Source organism: Falco naumanni, chromosome 5 (assembly GCF_017639655.2).
Source record: "Falco naumanni isolate bFalNau1 chromosome 5, bFalNau1.pat, whole genome shotgun sequence".
Lineage (NCBI taxonomy): Eukaryota > Metazoa > Chordata > Aves > Falconiformes > Falconidae > Falco > Falco naumanni.
Window position 1 is genome coordinate 63,463,200 of NC_054058.1, and position 25,036 is coordinate 63,488,235.

A 25,036-nucleotide genomic window follows, 5' to 3' on the forward strand; every position below is an offset into this window, starting at 1 on the left:
GTGTCACCCGCAGGCGGGCTGAGGGCGCGCTCCGTCCCCTCGCCCCGAGCGCCGTGCAGGTACCCGGCAGGGCTGGCCCCAGCCCTGGTCCCTGGGAAACAGCCCCTGTGCCCGGCCGCCAGCGGGATGTCACTCCGGTCCCCACGCCAGGAGCAGCCGGCTGCTCCAGGAGAGCGCGGGGGGGAAACGGTCTCACGGGCTTCGCTAAGGTCGCATCCAGCCTTTCCCTCATCCACTAGGTGGGTGGTTTAATGCTGCTAGGTTGCCATTTCCATGAAACCCTCAATTTCTTTCCTGCCCACAATGTGATTGTCTTAAATCAGATTTATCTTCTCTTTGCTGCCCAGGCCTAGCTGAGCAGGGACGCTGGGTGTGTGTTTACCACGGCTGGTGTCCCAGCCCTAAAGTGCAGCAGCCGCTTCTTTTGAAGAGCATACAAAGCAAGGAAGAGGAGCAATTGTTTGGGAGGAAGTTGAACCATAATGTAATAGACTCCCATGGGGATTACTATTAGTAATTATTTGTATTGGTCTGGCACTTAACCAAGGCTAGGGCTCCAGTTAGAAAGGTGCTGGACCAGCTCCTCTATCTGAAATCTATCTGCTCTTGCATGTAGACATGGGGGAAGCTGAGGCAGGGAGAGGTTAAGAAATGTAACGAGGTTTGTGGCTGAGTAAGGATGTGAGCTGGTGCCTAGTGCTTACAAAAGCATCCTTCTCTGCGGACAAATGGTTAAGGCTTCTCTACTTGTGCTGCTCACAGCTACGTGCAAGAGGCCACTGGGTAATACATGTGCTGTGCTGGAGAATCCTGCGTTAGGACAGCACTGGGAAAGGTCATCTCTCATTGCCTGCGCCTTTCATCAGTGATTTCCTGTGATCATGTGTGTTATTTTAAGGAGGGGAAGAGCAGGAGCTGTTGAAGAACAGAAGTTCTTCAAATGGAAACTGAGTCCCAGTGCTCTGGAAAAACAAAATAAATTTTAAAAATGAGCTGAAATTGATATTCTTCTTCTGTAAAACTGACTGTTTCAGGAGAGTTAAATAATAAGGCAATTATGAATTTGCCGACAATAGAAGTTGATCAGATTACACAGCCTGTAAAGCCAGATCGTCACTGGAGCCATTTGGTGGGAAAGAAACTCTGTGCCAGACAGTCTTTAAATAGTTTTGAATAGGAGGGAGGGTTAGCTGTGTCCTTCCCTTCCTAGGCTCTCCCCACCTAAAGAATAGCACCGAGCCTCCTGCCAAGTCCGCTGTGTCCACTCAGTGCCCAAAGGCTCAACTCACATGCACAGCTATATAAATATATGTAGGTGCATACGTATACGCATGTGTATATATAGAGCTCCGAATTATCCGGGAAGACCCCACCCTGAGGGAGGTGTGGGTGTGGAGCTGAAGAAAAAAAGGTGGGACCCAAAATAGCACTGACACACAAAGGATCCCAAGGAAATGTGGAACCCTCCTCGCAGCATTCACAGGAAATCTCTGGGCTGCTGGCTCAGTAACCCTGGCTAGCCAAGGTCATGGGGGACTGATCATGACAGAGGGATGGATCCTGCCATGCAAAAACATGGGGTGAGGGGCATGCAGTGGCAGCTTTTATGTTGGTGAAGGTTTTGCAAGTGTCCCAGACATGCCTGCAGAGGAACCTGTGCTCAGCATAGCCCTAGCGAGCAGCAAAGCAAATGGCACTGGGGAGTGGGTGTTTAACTAGGAAATACACGAAATTTTACTTAGAGAGGCTGGGATGCTTGAGGAGGTCACCAGTGCCTCTTGGAAGTGGCTCCTATGTCACTTGGCATCACTTATGTCTTAAGGCACTTCATATTACAGTGTCTTTGAGTCTTGATGGACCAAAGATCACTTAGTCATAGAATATCTCAAGTTGGAAGGGACCTATAAGGATCATCCAGTCCAAGATGTGTTCAGTTCATCGTCTTTGGGTCCATCCTGGCTCTATGGTGGGCAATGCAGAGATGGGCTGGGGGAGGCAACGTGACTCATAACCCAGAAAAAGTTGAAAATAAAGTCACTAGCTGAAGGGCTTAAATTTGGGCCGACTCCTGACTCATCAAAGGTGCTGGGCGCACAAAGGAGGGTGAGGCTTCAGGTCTTATCACCTCCTCACCATCACTTTTCCGCTGGCCCTTTCTGCCCTCAGGGTGGGCAAGCATCCTTTGAGTCCTGCCCCAAGCATGGCCCCTGGGGGCTGGCAGCCTCCCCACTGAATGCCTCGGTGGCAGGAGCAGTCAGGAGGGCAATTCCTGCTGTAAATCTTCAGGGGAGGCAGGGAGGAAAGGGAGGTGCAAGAAGCAGGGGACAACGCTTTGCAACGCCACAGCAGTGCTGTGTGCCAGCACAAACTGACCTTCCAGTCACCCGCCTCCCATTTTTTTTACCCTTGTACCAGAGCTGCCTGTGACCAGGCTGAGGTCTCCTTATTCCTTTAGTTGTGAAGTCTCTCCTCTTGTTTTCCGCCCTGTAGAGCTGCAGCTTGTACCTCCTCTGTGCCGAGCCTCCAGCAAGTGCTGGCCTCCAGCTGAGGATGGCACCCCCCTGTTTTGATGGCACACGTTTGGGCATTAGATCCCTGCTGCTACTACCAGCTTTAGTGCCCCTCTGTGGTCTGGCTTTGTTGGGCTGCGAGGTCCCAGAGAAGCCAATAGTCCCGGTTTGGGTTTGGAGTTGACTCTGTCCCTTTAGGAAGAGCCCTCGCTGCAAGAAGGGACGTATTTCCTCCATTCCTCTTCCTCATGGCAAGAGTTAGTGTGATACTCATGGAAAGTGGGGGGCTTTTTGGCTAAAAAAACCCTACCCCGAGGAGGATCTGCATGTTTGTTGCTTTGCGAGAGCCTTGTGGCCCTCATCTCCCATGGACAGAGTCTAGACACATCGCTGATGCACGGCGCCTAGCTTGAGTGACATTAGATGTGACAACTCTTCCCCAGTGCTGGCCAGCTGGCAGAGGTTCAGCTGGCAGGATGAGTAGCTCGGGGCCAACTCCTTCCCTGCATTGCTCAGTATGAACCCAAATATGAACCCAGCCAGCTGGAGAGGAGGGCAAGGCGATGAATTCAGTCTCCCCATGCCACGTGGGTAGGCAAGCCCACCTTGCCTCTCTGCCCTCTTGCCTATCCTGTCCTAGGACACAGTGGATGGACTCCACTGCCTGCTGCACCGTGCAGCCACTCCCCAGTCCTGTGGTGTAGTCTGTCCGCTGTCTTCTTATTGTCCTGCCTTTCTCCATGACAAAAACTGAGCAAATAGCAAAAGCTGATGATGTGACATCAAATCTGACATCAGTCAGACCTTTCCATGTCCAGGAATCGGGAAAGATCAACCTTAGCTGGGGAGGCACGTGTGCCCCATCCCCAGTGTTTTGTTTGGTCTGTGTCAATGTCCAGTGCAACATTCGGGGGCTTGTTTGTGCGGGGACCATCACCAAATTTCTCCTGAATTAACTTTCTCAAACTGCATCAGCCCCCCCTTGTCAGCTTTCAGAACTAAGGAGACTTTAATTTGATTTAACCTACTTCATTTTGGCTAAATTAAATGAGAACTGATTTACAGCCAAACAAGAGTGGCCACCTGGTGGGTTGTGTGCACTTTGACTAATCCACTCTGGAATCATACTTTCTTTTAATTTTAGATTAATTTTCCTGAGTACCCTCTGTGTAGACAAGCCATCAGGCTGAATAAAAATCAGTTCCTGTCTTGCAGGCTTATGTCCTCACTCCTCAAGTTAACTGGAGTAGTCCTCCAGGAAAAGCCAGCAAGGGATGCTTCATCTTTCTGGGGTGAAAGGCATGGGAAGAAACTTCTACTCTGTCTTAATGAATAAATCTGTCCCCCTGGGGACATCCTGACATGGTAAGCAGCAGCTCTGCAGCAGGGCTGGAGAAGGGAGGTCAGGTCTCCAGGAGGGGCTTCTGTGATGTGATAGTTGAGCCCTCAGGAGCATGGCTTTAGCCAAGCACCTATCTGCGTTGGCTTCTCTGAAGGTCTCCTTCCCACCACCTTGCCACCAGCTTCATAGCTTCTTACTGCTGAAGTCAAATCATGGGCCAGCCTTCAACCCTTGCTGGAGAGAGTGGTGAGGCTGGGCAGTCTCCTCATGGAGTCAAGGTGGCATTGCTAATCTGGTGGTCTTAGTCTTTTGGTCCTTCTTGTGGACCTGAGATTCCTCTCCAAATTCAGACCAGTGTAGGCTTTTAACCTATTTACTTTAAAACAAAACAAAACAAAACAAAAAACCAGGCTTTTTTAGCACTCATGTTTTCAGACTGAAGCCTGAAAAATTATCTTAAAAACTGACAACATGGAAGTTACACAAGAAAAAAGCCAAACATTTGGTGTATAGCAGAGTTGTGTGGTTTTATGGCATTCCTCTGATTTTCTGCCCCCTGTTGAGGGGCAGAGGTGGCTGGGCTTTACCTTGCTGCAGGGTGACATTTCTGGCCCATTACTCAGTGGAAACCTTGAGTTTCTGCCAAAGTCCCTGGGTGACTTTTGCAGAAATAGAGGGGTCTCAGTGCTGAATGTACCAGACATCGTGTCCTTCAGCTGATGGGTGATTGATGCTCGCTTGATACGGGAGTAGGATGTACTGCCACAAATCTTGCTTCAAAGCAACAAGGTCATCACAGGATAACTCCATCCTAATGATGTGAAGGAGGCAGGAGAAGGGCAGGAGCACGGCTACGCTCTCTGCTTTGGAGGGTCTGGGTTGGGCTGGGACTGGGACGTACGGCTTTTTTGGCTCATGCTCCCCATGTTTCCACTCCAGCAGTTCCGCTACCATTTGCTGCAGGATGGGGTGTTTCTGTTTCAGCTGCAAGGGCCCCCAGCTCATTTTGCCGGTGCGGCGCTGGGGCCAAGTCCCTTACAAATCCTGTCAGCCCCCAACGGGAAAGAATGTTTCCAGGCTCAGTGATGGAAAAGGTCTGGGGGTGGCATGGATGGGGGTGCACACCTGTGTGTGTGTTTGTTTGCCTCCTTGACAACCTCATGTGAAGGATTTCAGAGCCTTCATTTTCCACATTGGTCTTCCCATCTCCTTTTGATTATTTTTTCCATCTTTCCCTTCACTTCTTAGGTATCTATAGACTTCCCATGGGAAGAGTTGTGGAGACACAATCCTAAATAGAATGTCCTATGTTTATCCATAAGAGAGGTTGGACTAGTGCCTCCCACCACTGTCATCCCTCACCTCTGGCTGGACCTGGCCATGGGATGGAGCCCTGCCTGGGATGGACCAGTTGGGTCCATTCAGGTGAAAGATGACCCCGATTGCAATTTTCCGGCAATAACCAGTCTTTGAGGAGAAATTCAGGAGCAGTCCGAGTATGGCATGGAAGACAGTTCAATGACAATGTTTTTGAGAAGGTGGGAGTCGGAGTGCTGAGATACTTATGATCCTTCACATCCACTCTCTGGTCATTAATTAGTACAGCAATTGAATCCATTTCTGCCTCCCCAAATGTGGTACTTAGAGGGACCAAGGGAGTGAGTAGGAGACGTGTGAGGGCTGCAGGGGAAGAGGAGTGTATGGGGAGATGTGCCTTGGGTTGATTATTTTTAATATTTGTCATACTTCCAAATGAAACAGCAGACAAGCTGAGCTGGCTCAAATACTTGCAGAAAGAGATGATGGGGAATTTGTTAATGAAGCAGGTTTCTCATCAGAAAATGCTAGTTCATCAGAACCTGGATTTTGGGGACATGTGTTGCAATCCTGGCAGGAAAGGCGTCTCAGGCTACGGATGGATTTCTTGGTCGAAACCAAGGAGGCTTAAAGGCTGTCGTGTGAATAAAATAAAGTGAGGCAGATCTAACATGAGGGATGGAGCAGCCAAAGCTTGCATGAGGTTTGGTTCAAGCCCTGCTCTCTGAGCTTCAAGGTTACTTCCACTGGTTAAAATAGGGACAGCTTAAAATTTTCCCACATCTAAATTAAAACACAGCGGCTTTTGGATACTGTAGGGATGTGAGTGATTGCAAAATCCTGCGGACTGATAAGAGTCCTCAGGATGACGCCAAGTTGCTGTGGGGACATGCCGCAAATCTCCAGCCGAGGGGTATCTCCAGGCCAGCAGTGCAGCCATGCAGGAGGGAGCCCTGGCTGCTCATCTCCACCTGGAAATGCAGCAAAACCCCTCAGGGCTTGAAGCACATCCATTTTCTGCTCCCCCCACCCCGTCCATGTCTAGTCTGTAAGGTCTTATTGGGTGAGTCCTTCAGGACAGAGGCTGTGGCTGTGACATGTGGAAAACAGACTTTACAATGATTAGATTGTAAAGTAGGTATGTTTATCCAGCACTGGGAGGCACGGGGTGGGGGGGGAGTAGTTCCACCAAAATCGTGTGCCTTTTTAACATTTTCAGACCTATTTATACAGGTTACATTTCTTTATCTAAAAACACACGTACTATTGAATATATTCAACCTTCAGGCCACACCTCCACTGCAAAACATTGATTATAAGTAATCATCAAACATGCTATAACGGTAAATGTATCTAAGTTAACGCCAAGTTACTTTTATGCAAACTCATCATGACATATAACTTTTAGCAACTTAGAGGCATTATATGTGCAGTATTGATTGAGTATATGCTTGCTTATCAGGCTAGGATGCCTTGATTCAGCTGCAGGTTCCTTTCGTCTGACAGCAAAGATGACGCTTATCACTATTATTGCCTTGATTTCGCTATCACTTGCATGCAAGATCTGAACAGCACTGATCTGAAGCATCTTTTCAACAGAGCCTTTTCACAGCCGGGTAAAGGAGGGTCCCTGCTAAAAACAGGCCTGGTGGGTTTAAATCAGAGCCCAGACATACTCGTTTCCTTCCCAAGTGATACTGTAGCACTAAGCAGATCCAGCCATTAGGTCTCATCTTTAATATTTTGCAGTGGAATTCTATCAAGACTGTTCTGCAGCAGTTTTTATTCTGGCAGTGTTTTGGAGAAGTTAGACATCCCTGCACTGGATAATTGGATTGACGGATTAGAGTCTGAAAATGCTCTGGCAGCAGCTGTTGAACCTTTCCCCATCTTCTCACCTGGGAAGCCAAGTTGGTCTGTGGCTGGGTGAAACCATTTCATAATGTTGATGGTGAAACTGGCAGCAAAGGGGTTGGGTGATGCCAGTTTGGAAACGTATCTTCCGAAGTGGAGAGTACCTCTTTGCAAGGGCAAAGGGTGGCGTGCACGCTAACAGCATTCTGGTACCGCATCCCTCACCGAGATCTCAGCAGGTAGCTGAGGAGGATGGTGCTGTTTGGAGGCCATCTTTCCCTGAGCAGATGGAAGGAAGAGAGCCTCTACAGAGGCAAAATTTCAAAACCCTGTGAGATGACCATTTGCTCTGGTAGCCCAGCTTAATTCCAGGATAAATAACGCCGTTCTGTGATATCCTGCCAATCTGATCGCTCTCACAGTTTTGAAAGGAGGTGACAAATTTCCTGTCCTCTGCAGTGACTAGTCTCTACTCCACCTCAGACACAGCTGCATTGCAGCGGGTGGATAAAACCCTCCTTTTGCCCAGGAGCTTCTTGCAATGTGCAGAAAAGACCAGGAGCCTCCTCGCTTGCTTTGGCACATGCTTTGCCCTAGCAAATGTCACCCCTGGAGCCTCAGCCCCCACTTTCCTTTGACAAACTGAACCTGTTGCTCCTATTTAATCAGGAAAGGCTGCAAAAAAGGGGAGGAAAATAAGAACTTCCTCAGGCCTGGCCCACATCCCTTCCCCTTCCCTGGGCTGCTCGGACTCTTTGGCTTTCTCATCCCGCCTTGGGAGGAGCGGGAGCTGGCTGGCGTAAGACTCCGAGCTGGGTTCAGCCCGCCGGTGTGGGGTGTGTCCCCCACCATTTCCTAAGTTATTCTTTTGGGTTTCCTTTTCTCACTATTAATAGATTTTCAGCCAATATCTGAGCTGTTTCAACAAGGTGGATGGGGGGCAAGGGGAGGGGGTGTTGTTACTGAAATGGGAAGCGGGAAGCTGTTGGGCAGGGAATTAATCAGAGGAGCTGCATGGAGAAATGATGGCTTTGGGTGGGCTGATGGGAGGAGGGATGTGACACATCCTTTCGCTTTGCATTTTGTGCTGGTTTGCTTCTGCTTTTGTGCTCCAAGCTGTGACCTTTCCAAACAAGCTGCTCCCCCTGAGCATCTTCCCCAGCCTGCAAAATAACACACACCTACTGCAACGAGGTGACAACCCAAACGTCGCTTCATGACATGGTTAGTGGTAGTGCAAGCAGCTGAAAACTGTGGCCCTTGACTGATGTTGCAAGAAGCTGCACTGGCACAAAGAAGCACGCCTTTCCTTTGATATTTTGGGTGAGTTTTCACGTCCCAGAAGCTCCTGACCAGAGCACTCCCAAACCAGCCCTGTCCTGGAGCACCCACAGCAGCGGGGACCAACAGTGGCACTTCCAGCCTCCTAAATATTGCTCACTGGGGGCTGAACACGCCCGTATTGATAGCTAGCAATAAGGGAAAGTTCTCTCCCTCCTGGGGTTGTCCCCATTACAGAGACATCGTATCACAGGCATGGTCATGGGGTACACATATCCGGAAATTAAATCATGTGTTTGCAGTGGACTCATTTCCTCCAGGCTGTTTGGCCACCGCGTGCATGGACGCGTGCAGGGAGGGCTTGCACTCTCCTCCTGCAGCTCTACGCCCACCCAGCACAGAAACGGAAGGGTTTGGGTTTTTCTGAGTGATACATGTGGGAAGAGAGGTGTGGACCCTCTGCATTAGAGTCACTGCAGCCAGTGCTGTCAAAATACACCACTAGCTGCTGTATTATTTTTCGTAAAATGAGGAATTGATGATGGGCCAAAATGTGAAATCAGATAAGTGGTGGTGCCCTGCCAAAATGCAGCCAGGATGGTCAAGGTCAGGTATTTTTTTCTGCCTTCTAGAAGACAGGGTGAGGGACTCTGGCTGAAATTCAAGTGAACTTTGTTTTGGAAAGGATCTCCTGGTATGGGGAACGATAGCTTAGAGGACCACTCCTCCATCCTCTTTCTCTCTCATAGCATGCGTTAAATCCTTTTATCTCCGGGGCTCATGGTGTGAAAGGGTCATTTGTTTCCCGCAAAAGGACGTACTGTATCTTTTGTGAGTAATTTTCATGCTAAAGGGGCATCAAACATAATCCTGTCCTGTCTGGCTGTTATTACCACCAGTCTGTGGTTACAGGCGTTTTCTCCTCCTTCAACCAGATCCTTTTCATTTCTTCTGTTGAGGACAGTTGTCAGGTAATACTGGCTACGAGCCCAGGCAAACAGGGGCTCATTACCAGTTATTACCCCTGGGTCTGCTGCCGAGATTTGGCATGAGTGGCCAGTTAGGGAGGAAGAGATAAAAAAAAATAGTTCTCTGGCATTTGAGAGAGATACAGCACGTGTGGAAGGAAAACGGTAACTCCTGGGCTTGCGGTGCTCTCACTGCTTGGCCTGTATTTCTTTGTACTTTGGAAATAAGTGTTTGATAGGCTTCTGTAAATGCGAGCAGTGAGTTTGCATAAGCCAGGTCTTCTGCGGGTGGTGAAGCTGCAAGACACTGAAAAAAATGCAATTTGTTTTTCCCTTGTCTAAATAAAATACATTTTTTCCCCAATGCTGCAGAGAGACAGTCTCACAAACGACTAATGTTAATCCCAGAGCAATAAAACTGCAGAAAGGTGTGCAGCCCCGCCACTGCAGCAGCATCTGGCTCGTGGTGCAACAGTCCTGAGAAAACAGTTCAATTCAATGCAACTGGAGAAAGTAAATTTTGCTGACAGACGGGTGCTCAAAAATCTGTGGGACAGGTGTGGGGACGGATGGGGGTGCCGATCCCTTGGGGAAGGAGGCTCTCACCCAGCTGTAGCCACAGCTGCTTTCCACTGCTGTGCTGTGGGTCCGGCCCGCGGTGCTGCACAGTCTTGAAGAGTGTCAGGTTTGCAGCCTGCCTGGGTTTCCTCTTCCCGTGGCCATCTCCGTGGCTGCTGTTCACCACAGCCATTGCATTTCACCCAGCAACAATAATTCTACAAGATACTCTCCTTTGAGACAAGCAAGCCGTGGAATAAGAAAGGGGGAAAGGGAAATTTTTGTAGCAGCCTGGCTGAGCTGGTTGGAGGTGATTAAAGGAACATCACCTTCAGATCAGGTTGGAATAGGAGACCTTTTGCTGAGGGCTTCTCAGTAGTCCCATCCAGCCTCGTACAGCAGATGCAGGCTTGTAGGGAGGGAATGGTGTGTTGAAGTGCTTTCTGGCTCGTGTCATCTCTCTTGCCACTCGCCAAAGGGGTGCAGGTCACTACCTACCAAAAGAGAGTGAATTCTACCTCTGTGGCACTTGGCATTGCCTGACTTCAGCCAGGCCCATGTAGTAGTGGGGATAGTGTCCCACCTTCCCACGTGGTCAGCACCTACTGAATCCATCCATCCATCCATCCATCCATCCATCAATCTATTCCCCAGCATGGTGGCTTACCGTTTCCAAGCAGGATTGTGCTGGCTCCTCAAGTTGCTTTGAGCCCACTTAAATCGCCAGTCCTGGTTTAATAAGGAAGAATAAAAATTGATGTTTTAACATCTCTTGACCTTAGCAGGAAGGGAGTGCTAAGAACGGATGCGGAGATGTGGAGAGATAAAATGCTAGTAAGCTTTGTGGGCATCAACCTGAGTCTTGGTTCTTCTCCCAGCTGGTTTTTTTTTTTTTTTTTTTTTGGGCTGTGTCACCCTGTGTGCCTTGGAACCTGCTACCACCCCAGCCAGGGCAAGCCTGGAGGATCCCACCAGATTTCTCCATCATTCTCCATCAGCAGAGCAACCCCTTGCTTTGGGCTTTTTCACCCAATTTTTGCTAAAAATGCAGTTTGGTAAAAATGTATCTGCAGCTCCCTGGGGTGGGAGGGGGAAGTGCTGGGGCAGGGATGCCGGTGTCTTGGCTCGTAGGTCCCAGCTGGTCACTGGGGCTGGCCCAGAGCCAAAGCATGGGCCTGCCCCTTTCTCTTTTGGATCGAGTTGAATTGAATTGTCTTTTCTACCTCTCCTTTGGTGCTTGTTTGCTTCCTGCCCCTCCGGGATGGGGCCGGGTCATGAAGAGGAAGCGAGAGCAGTGGGGGATTTCCTCCACCTTCCTTCCGATCCTTTCTGTATTTACATCTTTTTTGTATTGTTTCTACCTTTAGGGGACTGGGGTTTTTTTGGTTGTTCTTTTTTTACTTCCTTTGTTAAAATCCCTGTCAAACTTTTATAGCCCTATTTATTGGCTAGACCCATTTTTGTGGCTGCCTGATCTCTAGCTTGGTGCAACCATCACTGAGGATCCAAACCTCAGATACTACAGCTAAGGAGGTGGCTAGATGAAAACTCCCTCCCATCTTTTGCACCTGGGTTTCATGTGCTTTGTCCTGGTGCCTGTGTTTTGCTTCCTTACCTCTTCTCCTGAAGACAGTGGTTGGTCTTTAGGAAATATGACATCGCCAGGAATCCTCTTATCCTACAGATGTAGTGGAGAAGTTTTCTCACAAGTCCAGGGTTTCTTAAAATTACTCATGCTGCTCGTTTCAGTTAAACTCACATCTTAACAGTGTTTTCAGAAATGGCTGCTGGTGGGGAAACAGGAGTAGGAGCCATGTTTCAGGAAGGGGTCTGCACATCTCCTCTGCTGGCTCTGTATTTCCCCTGAAGTGCTCAGGCAGTCGCACTAGATGACCATCGTAGGTCCCTTCCAACTAAAAATATTCTAATCTATTTTCTATTCTACTCTCATCTGCTGTACTCCTTCTCTTTGACCTTCCACTAGTAGTAGACCTTCCACTAGACCAGGTTGCTCCCAGCCCCGTCCAGCCTGGCCTTGAGCACTGGAGGGATGGGGCACCCACAGCTTCTCGGGGCAACCTGCGCCAGTGTCTCACCACCCTCAATGGTTTGACTAAGCAAGAGTGCCTATTTTCTGATGTTTTTCTAGTAATGATCTGAGTTTGAGAAGGAAAAAAACCCCTACGTTGAAACTTGAGCAAATAAAGGAGCAAAACTTGAACCTGCAAAAAGAAGATAACTTTCAGAATGGTCAGAAGTGTCACCTTATTTATCTGAGGCTCCTTGCCACTTCAGGGCTGTGAGGGACCCTCATAATGGGGCTGGACAAACAGCACTTGGCACATCCCCTGACTGCCCCCTCACCAGGGCTGGATCTACTTTATCTTGGGAATGATATGCAGCAAATTGCATGGGAGCTGGTGCACCTCCCATCTGAGGGAGACCTGCCTTCTGGGAACCAGCAAGCCTTGCCCTTCTGCTCACCCTCCAGTCCCTTTGAAATCCTGCCAGTATGACTGTGTTTGTTGTGGAGGTTGCTCAGGCTTCCTCCTCCTTCTCCTCCTCCTCCTCCACTTCTCTGCTTTCTGCTGGATGCAGTGAAACCAGAATGTGGTATTGGGTATGAGTTTAGAGAGCATGAGACAAGCCCTGAGCAAATGACTCATGGTTTCTGGTCAGTATTTATCTCTACAAATACCTGTTCTGGGTGGAAACCAACGGTGGTTTCCTTAGTTCAGAGTTTATCTTGGCGTTTTTATTTTTTGCTAGGTGTCAGCTCTGAGAATGTTACAACATCTGCAAACCCAGGACAACATGGGCAGATCATCACAGCTACCAGCAAGACGCAAGGGACCACCCCTACAAGCAATTCAGGAAACTCACCATCCCACTCTACAATGTCACCTGCCACAGCTCAAGGGACCACCTCTGCAAGCAAGCCGGGAAACCCACCAAATTATCCTGTGATACCACCCATCACTGTTCAAGGGGCCACCCCTACAAGCAACCCGGGACACCAACCGTCCACCCCTACGACATCACCTGCCGCAGTTCAAGGAACCACCACCACAAACAACCTGGGAAACCCACTACCCACCCATGTGATGTCATCCCACCCATCTCAGCAGGTCAGCTCTTCAGCCAGATCTGGAGCCTTAACAACCACCCTTGCTGTTCTTCAGGGATCCTCCAGCACCGCCCAGCAGAAGGCTACCCCTCCAGCCAGCTTGGGAAGCTCTGCAGCTACCACCAGTGCAAGTCCCATCCTCCCTCATATGAGCGGCCTTCCAGCCACCTCAGGAGGTTTAGGGACTGCTGTTGCATCCTCTCCTGGCGTGGAAGCTCAGGGAAAACAGCCTTCAGATCAGTTGACCAGCACCGCTGCGAGCACCGGAGTCCCAGGGAGCAACCTTTCCCCTGGGGTCAAGGACCATGGTGTCTCTTCTACAACTGTCGCTAAGCAGCCTCACTCTTCTTCCAGTTCTCCAGCCCAGGGACTGCCCTTTTCCACCAGACCTGGAAGCATCAACACTTCTACCCATTTTAGTGGATACACGTCCCCCACCACTAGTAAAGCATCTCTGTCCTTATCACCTAGCAGCATGAATGCCTCAGAGGCAACCACCACGCCAACTCCTGGAGCAGGTACCAGAACACTAGAACATTGATTTCTCATGCTGGGAGGCCCTTTTCTGGTCTTTTCCTTTGGCTACCCTAAACACCTCTTGTCATTACGGGGTGTCATCACCTTGTCTCATTTTAGGACTTTCCAGCACAGTTGTCTCCATGCCAACTGAGCGTTTAGGTCTCTATTGTCATCGGTGGAGATTGAGTCAATGCAGTTAGTGACATTCAAGGCATGAATCAATCAGCAAAGTGTAGACATTGGCATTTGGATGGACCAAACTGTGCCTGAAGCACCTCTGACTGCAATGACTCGATCTTCAGCCACCACAAAAAGGAGCCAGCAGCAATGAATTTGGAGGTGGAGACTGACATTGTAGGGTGGTGACACAGACTGGCAGCACCCCGAATGCTGACTGTAGAAGATCCCTCGTATGGCTGACAGCTTAGTGAAGTCTGTCTGGGCACGCACAGAAAATAGGCTTTAGATGACTAAGGAGATTTTGTGGCTAAACCCTGAGACTACAAACCTCTAAAGAGTCTAAGCAGTTAGGTAGGCTGTTCATCATTGCTGGAGGGGGGGCGGTGATGACTGCTGACTTCAGTCTAAGAGCACTAGGAGTGTCCATGTGGCGTTTAGGGTCCTGCTGAACACCATTAATATGTTTTCTCTAGACCTCTGGAGTTTTACAGAGTTGTGTTAATTCCTAAGTGTCCTGGTGAGGTACAGTTCAGGCTCCCTGCTGGCATTTTGTCTGCTAGCGTTGACAGGGAGGTAATCACACTGTGGGACTGTGAGGGCTCCATGGAGCCTTCCAGACTTGGGTGGGATTGTAGGTTCAGCTCACATCTGGCTCTAAAGCTGTGATGACATTGAAGCCCTTCATTATCTTCCTCTGGAGAACGTTGCTCTTGACCCGATTTCCAGTTACCTGCAATACAGAAGCCACTCAAAAAAACATCTCCACCCCCCCTCAGCCTTCCAGCTGTCAGCATCACTAAATGGGCCAAGGTCTTTATGCAAGACCATCTGTACTGGCTTCACCCATGTTTTGAGCATGTTAGCAGGTATGAGGTGGTGAAACAGGTATCTTCATGAAGGATGTTTCTTTCCCTCCTGCTCTACAGAACTGTTCTCCACTGAAGGATGATATATGAAATTATGTTAATTCAAATTTGACCTCAAGTGCTGAGCATGAAGTAGTCTAAAAAAACTTTACATTTAATAAATAGGTGAGAAAATGCAAGAGAAACAGATGGCTTTGAAATTAATTCTCTCCTGGAGCCTTCAGAATGTGTCTGGAAGAGAAATATCCCTCATCTTTTCTGTGGAAGAGGCAGGAGTCCCAAAAGCAAACAGGCTGTGAACAGGATTTGGCATTTTAATTCTCTTTGTCACCATTTAAGTATCAATTAGGTACCCAGGGATGGAAATCCATTTCTTCAAAAGGACTTGGGGAGGCAGGAGGCTGCTGTGCCCCTTGCACTACTGCCATTGCACAAGAAACCATAAGATGCTACAGACTGTAACAAAGGCATCTGAGGTGATCTCGGGTATCTGAGGCACCTGCATGGGGCTGGTAGACTTGGGGCATGTGCCCTTCTGGAGTAGCAGGCAGGCAGGACACCCCCAAGGCTGTCTGCAATAGTACCAGGCACTACTTCTAAGCATGTCACCCTGGACTGCTTCCGTAGCTGGTGGAGATGCAGTCAGCCGAGGTTATGGCATTTCTTCCCCTCCTAACAGAGGCAGCTGCAGCTGTCAGTAGGATTGTGCAGTGACCACCATTCACTGAGAGATCCTGCATAGCCACCCCAGATAGTCTAGCTCTGTCATAAAAAAGTCCATGGAAGACGCCCCAGATAAAGTGAAATCAGGGCCATCCCATTTATACCCAGGAACACTCCTTTTTTAAGTGATTACCCATCTACCTAACGCACAGCCATCACAGCCTCTGGGTTCATCTCTCCAGAACAGTCTGATGGGTTTCAGCAGCAGAAAGCAAAATCTGCAGTAATATTTTTTTCCATATCAAAGTTAATTTAAAAGAAAGAAAAAAATAATATAAAAAGGCAAAAAAAAACCAACCAAAAAAACCCAACCAACCCAAAGCCTCTCCAAGCTTTGACACCATCAGTTTCAAGGAAGGGCTGGAGCTGAAAACTTTTTTTCATCTGCTCATGAATAAGGCTGTCAGCTGTATCCTCAATACTGTATCAGTGTTTGTCTGCTTGTTTTTTGGTGTATACTGGGGACCCAGACCAGAGAAGCCATGACACAGGATCTGCATCAACCAAACCTGCAAGTACTGACCGGAGCCTGGCCAGCGCACATCCCTCGGCCCCAGCCCCAGGGGACCAGACCACGAGCAGCAGTCCTGGCCACCAGCACCCTAACACCTCCTTCCAGAATGAGGTAACGACACCTGCAGGAAGGTGGGCGCCTCACAGAGGTGTCTGTTTGTTGTAGTCAGAGTCCAACTCGGTCAGCCTCACACGGGGCACCAATTGTAGCAGCACAAACAAACCAGTAGGCTGCAACAAGGCTGTACCGTTGGTCAGATTCTACTGTCTGTGCTGTATCACCTGCCTCCAGAGGTCAGACCACACTGCTCCTCCTCCATCCAACCCCCTCTCCACAATCCTCAGGGCTATTTAACCACTTAGCAGGAAGGAGATACAGGTGCACATCATCCATGTCAATCAACCCACTGCCGCTGAGGCAAGGCCACAGCTGCGTGTTATCAGTGCTGATCAACCCACTGCCTCCATCCCTCTACATCTATTAATATTTAGGTGGCATCCCATGTGTGTGTAAAGTCTGCAGCCCTTCTTGCTATGCATGGTTTTGTCAGATCTGCCTTAGGAGAACACAAGGCAGCAAAATAATTCTAGACCATAGAATGGTTTGGGTTAGAAGGGACCTTTAAAGGTCATCTAGTCCAGGCCCTTTCTCCTGTAGCTTTCCAATGAAGAGACACAGAGGATGGAGGTGAAGGGGAAGGTCTGGATACCCAACAGGGGAGAAGTGAAATTTGGGAGAAGGGAGGGAAGCATTACAGAGAGCAGAAGCTGCCTTGGAGTGGACCTGGAGTTGACAAGAGGGCAAAGACCACAATTCAGTGTAAACCGTGCACAGATGATATTAGCAGAAAATGGTTTGGGAGTGTAGGAGGGTCTCAAAACCAAGCCAGGATAACTAAAGCGCTGGGAAGGAGGGAGAGAGATCCTGGGTTTAGATGCTCATCTTTTGTAGGACAGGGTTGCATCATGGCCCACTGGCGTGGATCTTCCTACTGCCTGAGCCAATTCCTGCTTTACCCTGTACTGCAAATCCTAAGCCTGGTTTGGGAAGCACATCAGCAAACATTCCACAGGCAGCCGTGTTGCTGATCTCTGTAAACCCTTTCCACATATAAAGGGTTGAGTGAAGGGCTCCCAGGCCTGTCTTGTTTCCTTAAAATAGATCAGAGCTTTGGTTGGGATGACTCCTGGCTTGGGGCAGTCTGTTGTATGGGTGACCAACTGCCCTTCCAACCAGTGTGAATGATTTGAGAGTTCCTTTTTCTTCTGTCTTTCCAGGTCATCTGTAAGGACCAGGTGCAAAATAATTGGCCCACCATCCACCTGAGAGAAGCTAAAACCTGTGTAAGTACCACCCTTTTGGACTTCTGTGTTGGCTCAGCAGTTGTGTTGCTGCTGGAGATCAGCTTTTAACCTGCGGTACCCGCAGCAGGCGAGCCTACAGGGATGAGAGCAATTTCATCACAATAAGATGCAACCACTTTTGGGGTGCACAGTGGTAAATGCAAAGCCACACTCAGCAGTATAATGTGGTGGGGGATATAGCAGGAGGAGAAGAGGCCTCTGCACTCTTCTTCAAGTAGAAGGACCAGCTGAGTCCTCCTAGGTCTCAGAAAAAGAGCAATGGGAAATGTTAGAGCGTGAAACTTTTCCCTGTGCAAAGGGTAACGGGAAAGCTTTTAGCCTTTGAAGAGGGGATAGAAGTTCATCTCAAAACCTAAGCAAAAAGTGTGGAATTCCTCCACAGTTGCTGTATACTTGGTGAGATCTTGCACCCTCACAACTGGGGGAGGGTGGCATATGACTGCAGAGCAACTGGGAAGCACAGCAGCCTGGAGTTTAGGACTCACTATGCTCCTCAATGCTATATCAGCTCTCATAGAACCCTAAAGTGAGAGCAAAAAACTCCATTGTTCCAGACCCTCTGCAAGACCAGGGAGTAGTAAAATATAGTGCCAAGGTTGGGAAAAGGTAAGCCCAACCCAAGGCTATACACCAAGACCCCTTCTTCGGGGGGGTGGGTACTGTCTGCTGGCTCTTCTGAAGGACACCCACCTTCAAAAGGATTCTTGTGGAAACTATGATCCTGTAACAGAGAAGCTGCAATACATCAATAACTTTTAAATAGGCTGAAGTTTTTAAGTTTATGACAAAGAGGAAGAGACACCACCACATGGCTGGTGGTGAGATCTTGAGATCTTGACAGAGTGACCGTATCTAGCTGGGCTGTGGGCAGGGCTCAGGGGTGGGTTTTGGCATTGGAATGCTCTGCACATCTCAGCACTGCTGAGGCAGCATAAGCACTGGCAAATTGGCACTTCAGGAACCTTCTCATAGCTCATGCTGCACCGCATCAGAAATAGCTGTTCAGGTTCATGAACCTCTGCTGTCCCATTTGTAAAACGGACTGACTTGACTTCACTGTAAGGTGGTGAGGTGCAAAGTGAAGCCACACTGTGTTCATAAACCACCTTGAGATACATGGTGAGATGAGCACAGTCGTTCCTACTGACCATGGCAGCTCTTGAAATTCCCTGTGGCTTGGTGGTGGCCCTGCCAGGCAGCCCTGGAGAGAGCTTGGACCTCCCAGTAGCACCCACCTGGAGGAAGTGAAGCACCTGTCTGCTGCCATCTCATGACCATCACCTTCCTACTCTGGCTGCTGCCCAGTGTAAATGCTCCTTGCCCACACACCTGCAGAAATGATGTTCTTAGCTGATCTGCCCTTAATGTTGGGGATGACTCCAAGGAGGGACCTTATTACCATGGTGGCCCAGACACCACAGCAGGACAGCCTCTCCTGAGACCATCCCCTGCCCTGCTTTGTGCAACATCTGAACCTGCAGCCATGCCCATGCTGGGAAAACTTCTCATCAAATTTTATATTGAATATATAAAAATATTTCATCAGATTGACAAAATCTGATTTTAGAGCCTAAAGCACCTGGGTGACTTATGATTGTGCTGGTGTTTAATGCCTCCCCTCTCCTCTTGGGTGCAGTTATGCTCTGCACAGAGCCTCTGTCCTCCCCATGGCTTCGCTGGAGCTGAGCCAGGAAGCTTTTTGTAAATGAGGATGGTGAGGCTGGGAAGCGCCGGTGCACAGTGATGCACTGGGAGGCTGAGGGGTGGGCAGACGTCGCAGCTTGGCATCATCTGTCACTCCTGTCTGCCCGCTCTGCTGGGCGACGGCACGCTGCAGCTGGCGAGCCAGCGAGTCTGCCACCCTGTTTCCCTTGGATTCCTCTGGGCATAATAACGAGCCGAAGCATTGTTAGTACAAAATACCAATTATGCCTCAAAACAGCTGCAGAAACACTGCAAGGGTGCATCCTCCCATAGCATCGCTCTCCTCAGCTGCCAAAACACCTCCCACCTGCTTGCCATTAACTTTCCACCCAGTGTATTCCTGAAAATTGCAACAAATTTTGTGCCTCCCAAGCCAAGCAGATAACAGAGAAATGGCATTATCTGGTTTCCCTGTTTTGTAGGCCCCATAAACAAGTCTCTAGCCAAATCTTGACAGCAAAGCGAAAAAATCTTTTGCATTTCGGCACCCGTGGGAAAACAGGAAAGTGCGCGCTATAAGGAGAAGCATTCCAGAAACGGCTCCAATCCTGGTCCACAAGAACGAGCTAGAGTCGGGGCAGCATTGTACTAAAGCTCAGCTCCAGAGAGAAGCCAGGGAAGCATCGAGGGTAATGCAGGTGGTGTGGGACGTCCAGATTACACATGGCAGGAGAGAGGGCAACACCTCATGCACAGCTGGGCCCGTGGGGCATCGCTGGCGCTGCAGGGACCCCAGAAAAGTGGTTGGGACTGAACCTAGGAATCGTGGACATTTCCCAAGGTCTGGCTAGCAAGTGTGTCTTCAGTTGGGTTTTCGTTGGCTGCTTGGGGTTCTCCAGCCTTGGGATAGATGGATGGATGGCTGCTCTGTTCCTCATCCCAACCCCAAAATGCTTTCGGTGAAGTGAGAGGTGACAATGTCAGAGGTGACTAATGTCCCCCAAGGTGTGCTTGAGCCACACAACCCTGTGGCCACCTCCTAGGGGCCCAGTGTTCCTCCTCCGTCGTGTCCCCAGCTGGGCCATGGATGTGCCCAGAGAGATAAGTTGGAGGATGCTGGGGAGCACCGGAGCTTGCTCCAGCCAGGGGATGCAAAAGCAACAGCAGTACCACCCAAACCCGCGCCCAGGTGCCCGAGGGAGTTTGCTGTGTGACACCCACTGGTCTGGGGACAGCAGGACTCTCCCTGGAGCAGGCAGAGGGACACCCTCACCGAGCAGGGCCGTGGTCCCCCATGCCCCATCCAGCTGGCGGGGGTGGTTTGTTGACTCAAGTGCTGTTACCTCATTCAGGGATGTTAGTTTTAGGTCCCTGCCAGTGTGGGAACCGGATTTGAGCTGCTCGGCAGCGCCTGTCAACTCCGGCCAAGGAATGCGAGTGGCTGCGGCAGCGGGAGGAGAACGCTGCCAGGGCCAGGGCACCGCCGCCGGGGCATCCCCACCGGCTGCAGCCGACCGTGGTGTGCCCCTCACCAACCCTGGGAGGGGCATATCCCCCCAGTTCTGCCTCCAAAGGGGGTTTAGGCACTGCTCACCATCTGGCAGCAAAGAGGTTCGGTGCTCAGCTGGGTTTTAGCCTCACCTCTGATTTCCCTTCCTGTAGAGGAATTGTAGAGGACTGTATGAAAAATTTATTTGTAAAAAGGTTTTAATGATTGTTAAAAACATAAGGTATGAAATGTTAAAAAAAAAAAAAAAGAAGGGGGAATTGTAGAGGAATTAAGCTGGGTTAATTAGCATTGATAATATTCAGCTGTGGGTTGGGGGCAGCTGTGGCTGGTTCTGTTAAGTGGTTGGGCAGCCAGTGAAGAGAAAGCAGTCAAGGAAGAGAGGAGGAAGAAGCAGAGAGAGAGAGAACACATGCCCTGGATAAGGAGAGACTAGGAGAAGGCAGCAGAGGGACTGGCACGAAAAGTATGTTGGTGTGTGATGGTAAAGGGCCTTGTTGCAGCCGGCTAGTTTGGAGAGTGCTGTGATGCAGTGAGACCATTACCTAAGTCCTCTAGGTTTCTTCAATTATAGCCTAAAAATCTGATTCAGAGTCCCTTGAAACCAGTAGAAAAGAAGGCAGCAGAGGGACTGGCATGAAGAGTGTAATGATATGAGATGGTTTCCCCCCACGCCCCCCAGCCACGGGGTGGTAGGAGGAGAGGTGTGTTATTAAGGGTTGGGGGAAGGCAGAGCTGAGCTGCTGCAAAACCTGGGGAGGGAGGATGCAAGGAGGAAGCAGAGAGGCTTCTCACGCCTCTGCTGAGCAGAAAATGCTGCACAGGCAGGGACTGATGAACTGCAAGATGTAAAAGCATAGGAGCACAACCCAAAGATGATAAAAACACTGCCCTGACCAAACCGTAGTCCTCTCCCCCCTGTCCCGCTGGGGACGAGCTTTCTGGGGGATGCTGCCTTGCCAGGGTCTTGCCTTGCTGCCCATGGGCTGCCCTGGCAGAGGGCTGGGGGCAGGTTTCCCATCGAGCTCTTTTCCCAGGGATGCAGCGGGATGGTGCGGGCCCAGCAGAGGGGCCTGGGAGGGGAAGTTTCTCCCCATGCAAAGTGAAAGGACAGGCAAGGGCCAGCGGCCGTTCCCAGGGACAGCCAGGGCCTCACAATGCTGAGCTCACCCTCGCACTCTGCCCAGGACCGCTCTTCCGCCCCGGCAAGTGCATCCTGTCTCCACTGCTGCTTCCCAAATATTTAGATAAGATGGGGTGAGATTAGGTGCCTTCCTCAGCTGGGTGGCTCCCATCCTTGCGGTGGAGCAAGCGGGATGCTGCCGGCCATCGGTGCGAGCGGGACCCAGTGCAGATGGTGTTGCAGGAGGAGAGGAGGAGAGGAAGGTTTGGGGTGTTGGAGCAGACAGCAGAGCCTTTCCCAGCCAGGGCACGTGCTGCCTGGTGCCTCGTTACAGTGCACACAGAGGACTTCTGCACATAGGACCTTGTGCAAGCAAGACCTTACGCATGTAGCATCCGTGCACGAAGGACTTGTCCATGCAGTGCTTGTGCACACGCCACTTGTGCACATAGGAGCTGTATATGCAGGACCTTTGCATATAGGGCCTGTGCACAGTGATCATCTCTACTTTAGTGAAGCGTTGAGCAGATGAAAAGCCTTGGGGAGCATCTTGGAGATGCTGTAAGCTCCATCCAGCGCGCTGCCACCCTGCCAGCATCATCCTGGCTAACCTCTCCAGGGATGCTCCAGGTTATCCAAAAGCAAAAGATTCTCTTGCCTCTGCAGAGCCACAGAGCCGTGGGGAAGCTCTAGGAAGGAAAGGGACCTGTGTTGGTGGGACAGAGGGTAGAAATGCGAGTGGGTGGGTGGGTGGGTGTGGGTGGGTGTGCGTGTGTGTGTGCATGTGTGCGTGTGCGCGTGTGTGTGTGCGTGTGTGTGTGCACGTGTGTGTGCGCATGTATGTGCGCGTGTGCGTGTGCTGCAGATGCCTGTGGGGACACAGGGGGCCTGCACAGCCCTGTCCTGCTCCAGCCAGGGCCCCTCAACCTCCCTGCCCCCCCCCGCCCTGCTTCCCTCGGGGACCTGCTGTTCCTGTAACGCCAAAAGCTGCGGCACTCAGATAAGGCCGGTGCAGGGCCCGGTGGGGAATGGCAGCCAAGAGCTCAGCTTCTTATAAAGAAACTACTTTTAAACTTTTCCTGTTCTCTGGGAGTGCCAGCGGCAGCCGGGTGGTGCAAAGGGATGGGGATGGCCACAGCATCCCTTGCAATGGGGCGGGATGCTCCTCAGCTGTGCCCAGGTTGGGGGACGGTGCTGAGCCCTTGCTGTCACTGCAGGCGGAGTGGAGGACTGCCAGCATCAACATCTCCTTCTTCGAGAGCTTCTGCTCGACAGGCCAGCATGTGTTCAACGCCAGCAGAGAAACGTGCACGGTGATGCTGACCTCCCATAAGCCCCACTCCCAGCACTGGGCTGTGCAGGCGGTCGTGCACCGTGAGTATGATCCCATCATCCTGCCCAGAGTGGGACAGGGTGGGACTGGCAGCGGGGACCTGGGCACAGGGACGCAGCCTGAGGCTTAGCAGAACCTGCATGTCTGCTAGAGCTTGGCCCAGGGGCTCCCCCATCTCAATGGCTCAAGAGAGGCAAGAGGCCAGAAATGAGCTTTGCTCCCCAATGAATGCACCAGAGCCTCCTCCCATCTATGATGAGTCAAGGCAGGGACCGATGTCCAGGAGGAAAAATTCCTCCCCAGTGGTTAAAATCCAGTGCCCTGTTCAAATCCTTCCCCAAGGGACCACAAAGAGGAGTACCTTGCCCACATCGGAGCCCTTTGGGGAAATCCAGCTGAGCCTGGGGGTGCCCAAACATTGCTTTAGGACCAGGGTGCTGGGAGGATGGAGACATCACACTGCCCTAGCGTGATGGGGAGGAAGTACTGAGCTCCATCCTCCTCGTCATCATCAGGGCAGGGACTGGGTTGGGGGTCCAGCCTCCAGCACCGGATCATGGGCAGGGCAGCTGGGCCCTGGGGACTAATCCTGCACCACACTGGCATGGCCCCAAGTAGCTGGTTACATCCCCTCGCTGGTCTCACTTGTAAAAGGCCCACTGAAGCAGGGAGCCTCACCAGGGTGTGCACAGCCTGGGACTGGGGGTGGTGGGGACTGGGGTGTCTGGGGCTGTCCTCCTTCCAGGAAAAGAGGTCCTGGATCATTGTCTGGCTGCAGAGGCACCTGCAAGGCTTGGCTTCATGCCTGCACATCTCCATCCACCTCCTCCAGAAAGAGGGTCACCCCACTGATGGGGAGATGGTGGCACAACCTGCTCCCCCAGCCTTGTGCTAATTGCAACCTCTTTCTTCCCCCAGTCCCTTTGGACCCTGAAAAAGTCCTCGAGGAGCTGAAGGAGAAGAAGGACAAGCTAGAGGAGGTAAGGAGTCCCCGGTCGCAGTGCAGCTCTCCCACAGATGTCCCCCACGGCGGGTGTCACAGGAGGCCCCTGACCTGTCTGTTCTGTGGCAGCTCGGCATCACCAACATCACCTATGACAAAATGGAGAGGGAGATGATAATCAACGACGAGTTCAGCACACCCCTAATCATCACCATCGTCACCCTGGCCGGCTCCCTGCTGCTGATCGCAGCCATCTATGGCTGCTGCCACCAGCGCTTCTCCCAAAAGAAGGACCAGGTAAGGTGGGAGGGGGGTGGGACAGGTACCCCAAGACCATTTGTCCCAGAGACATCTTCAGGAGATGAAGATCATCAGCGTTTCCCTCTCTGCTGGTGGAGACATCCTGGTTTGCCCAGCAGGCACCACTCTTGCGTGTGGCTCGAGGGGTGCTCAAGGGCTGTGGATGCTCTGGAGGGGCAGGAGCTGCTCTTTGGGGGTGCTGGGGTAGGGGGGAGCCAGAATGAAAACCAGGGAAATGAGAAGCTAGTGGTGGTGGGAATGTCAACGAGCAGCATCTTCAGGTCATAATTTTGACACAAAAGGCTTTCTCAACCCAACGCCCCCTCCAAACCCACCTATACCCCCAAATTCCTCCCCCCCCCCAAAAAAAAATATTTTTCAAAATACTTTTTTGAGCAGGGGACAAGCAGGGCTGGGTAAGCAGCATCACCCTGAAGCCTCCCCGGGGTGCCAGGGGCTGCAGGGAGCTCGCAGCTGGTAGGGTTGGAGGGCGCCAGGAGGACGGCCACAGGAGGGCATCGACGCTGCACGGCTCAGGCTTTAGCAGAGCTGGGCCAGGGCCAAATTCCAGAGCAGCAGCAGGATTTAAGGAAGACCAGACATGGAACAAAATTAGTATTTTTATCTCCGGAAGCAATTCTGAGCGATTTTAGCATAGCATGCACCTGCAAGGTCTGGCTGTTCCAACACCCTGCAGCACTGGTGGGGAGAGCTCTGCCGTGCACCCGAGTTTTGCATCATCTCTTGCTGAGGATTTAGCTCTGGAGGACAGACAGCAACAGAAGGTGGGGGGAAGGGAGGGGGGGGGGGGCGGGCCCAGAAAAAAATAAAAAAGGGGGGGGGGGGGGGAAAAAGAGGCTAAATGATGCAATTAGGGTAAACCACCCTCCTGATGGAGACACGAACCCCTACATCCTACTTCAGGTTATTTTCCCTTATTTTCCCCCCAAACCATCCTTCCAGGGGGTCCCAAGCTCCGAGCTGCATGAAGGCGAGGGATAAGGCAGCCTTTGCTTTATTTTGCAGTCTAATGGAGATGAACACAGGAGGCAGCAGGGAAAAG

The 25,036-nt window shown here is 50.9% G+C and overlaps 1 protein-coding gene across 1 annotated transcript in view; it reads left to right on the forward strand.

Annotated features, from left to right (window-relative positions):
* PODXL (podocalyxin like) overlaps positions 1-25,036 on the forward strand; it is a 47,100-nt gene that overhangs the window by 16,510 nt on the left and 5,554 nt on the right. The window contains exons 2-7 of the mRNA XM_040595011.1: positions 12,600-13,475; positions 15,716-15,870; positions 17,037-17,102; positions 22,615-22,771; positions 23,649-23,710; positions 23,803-23,970. Of these exons, the coding sequence (XP_040450945.1) occupies positions 12,600-13,475; positions 15,716-15,870; positions 17,037-17,102; positions 22,615-22,771; positions 23,649-23,710; positions 23,803-23,970 (1,484 nt within the window). The remainder of the gene's footprint in view (positions 1-12,599; positions 13,476-15,715; positions 15,871-17,036; positions 17,103-22,614; positions 22,772-23,648; positions 23,711-23,802; positions 23,971-25,036) is intronic.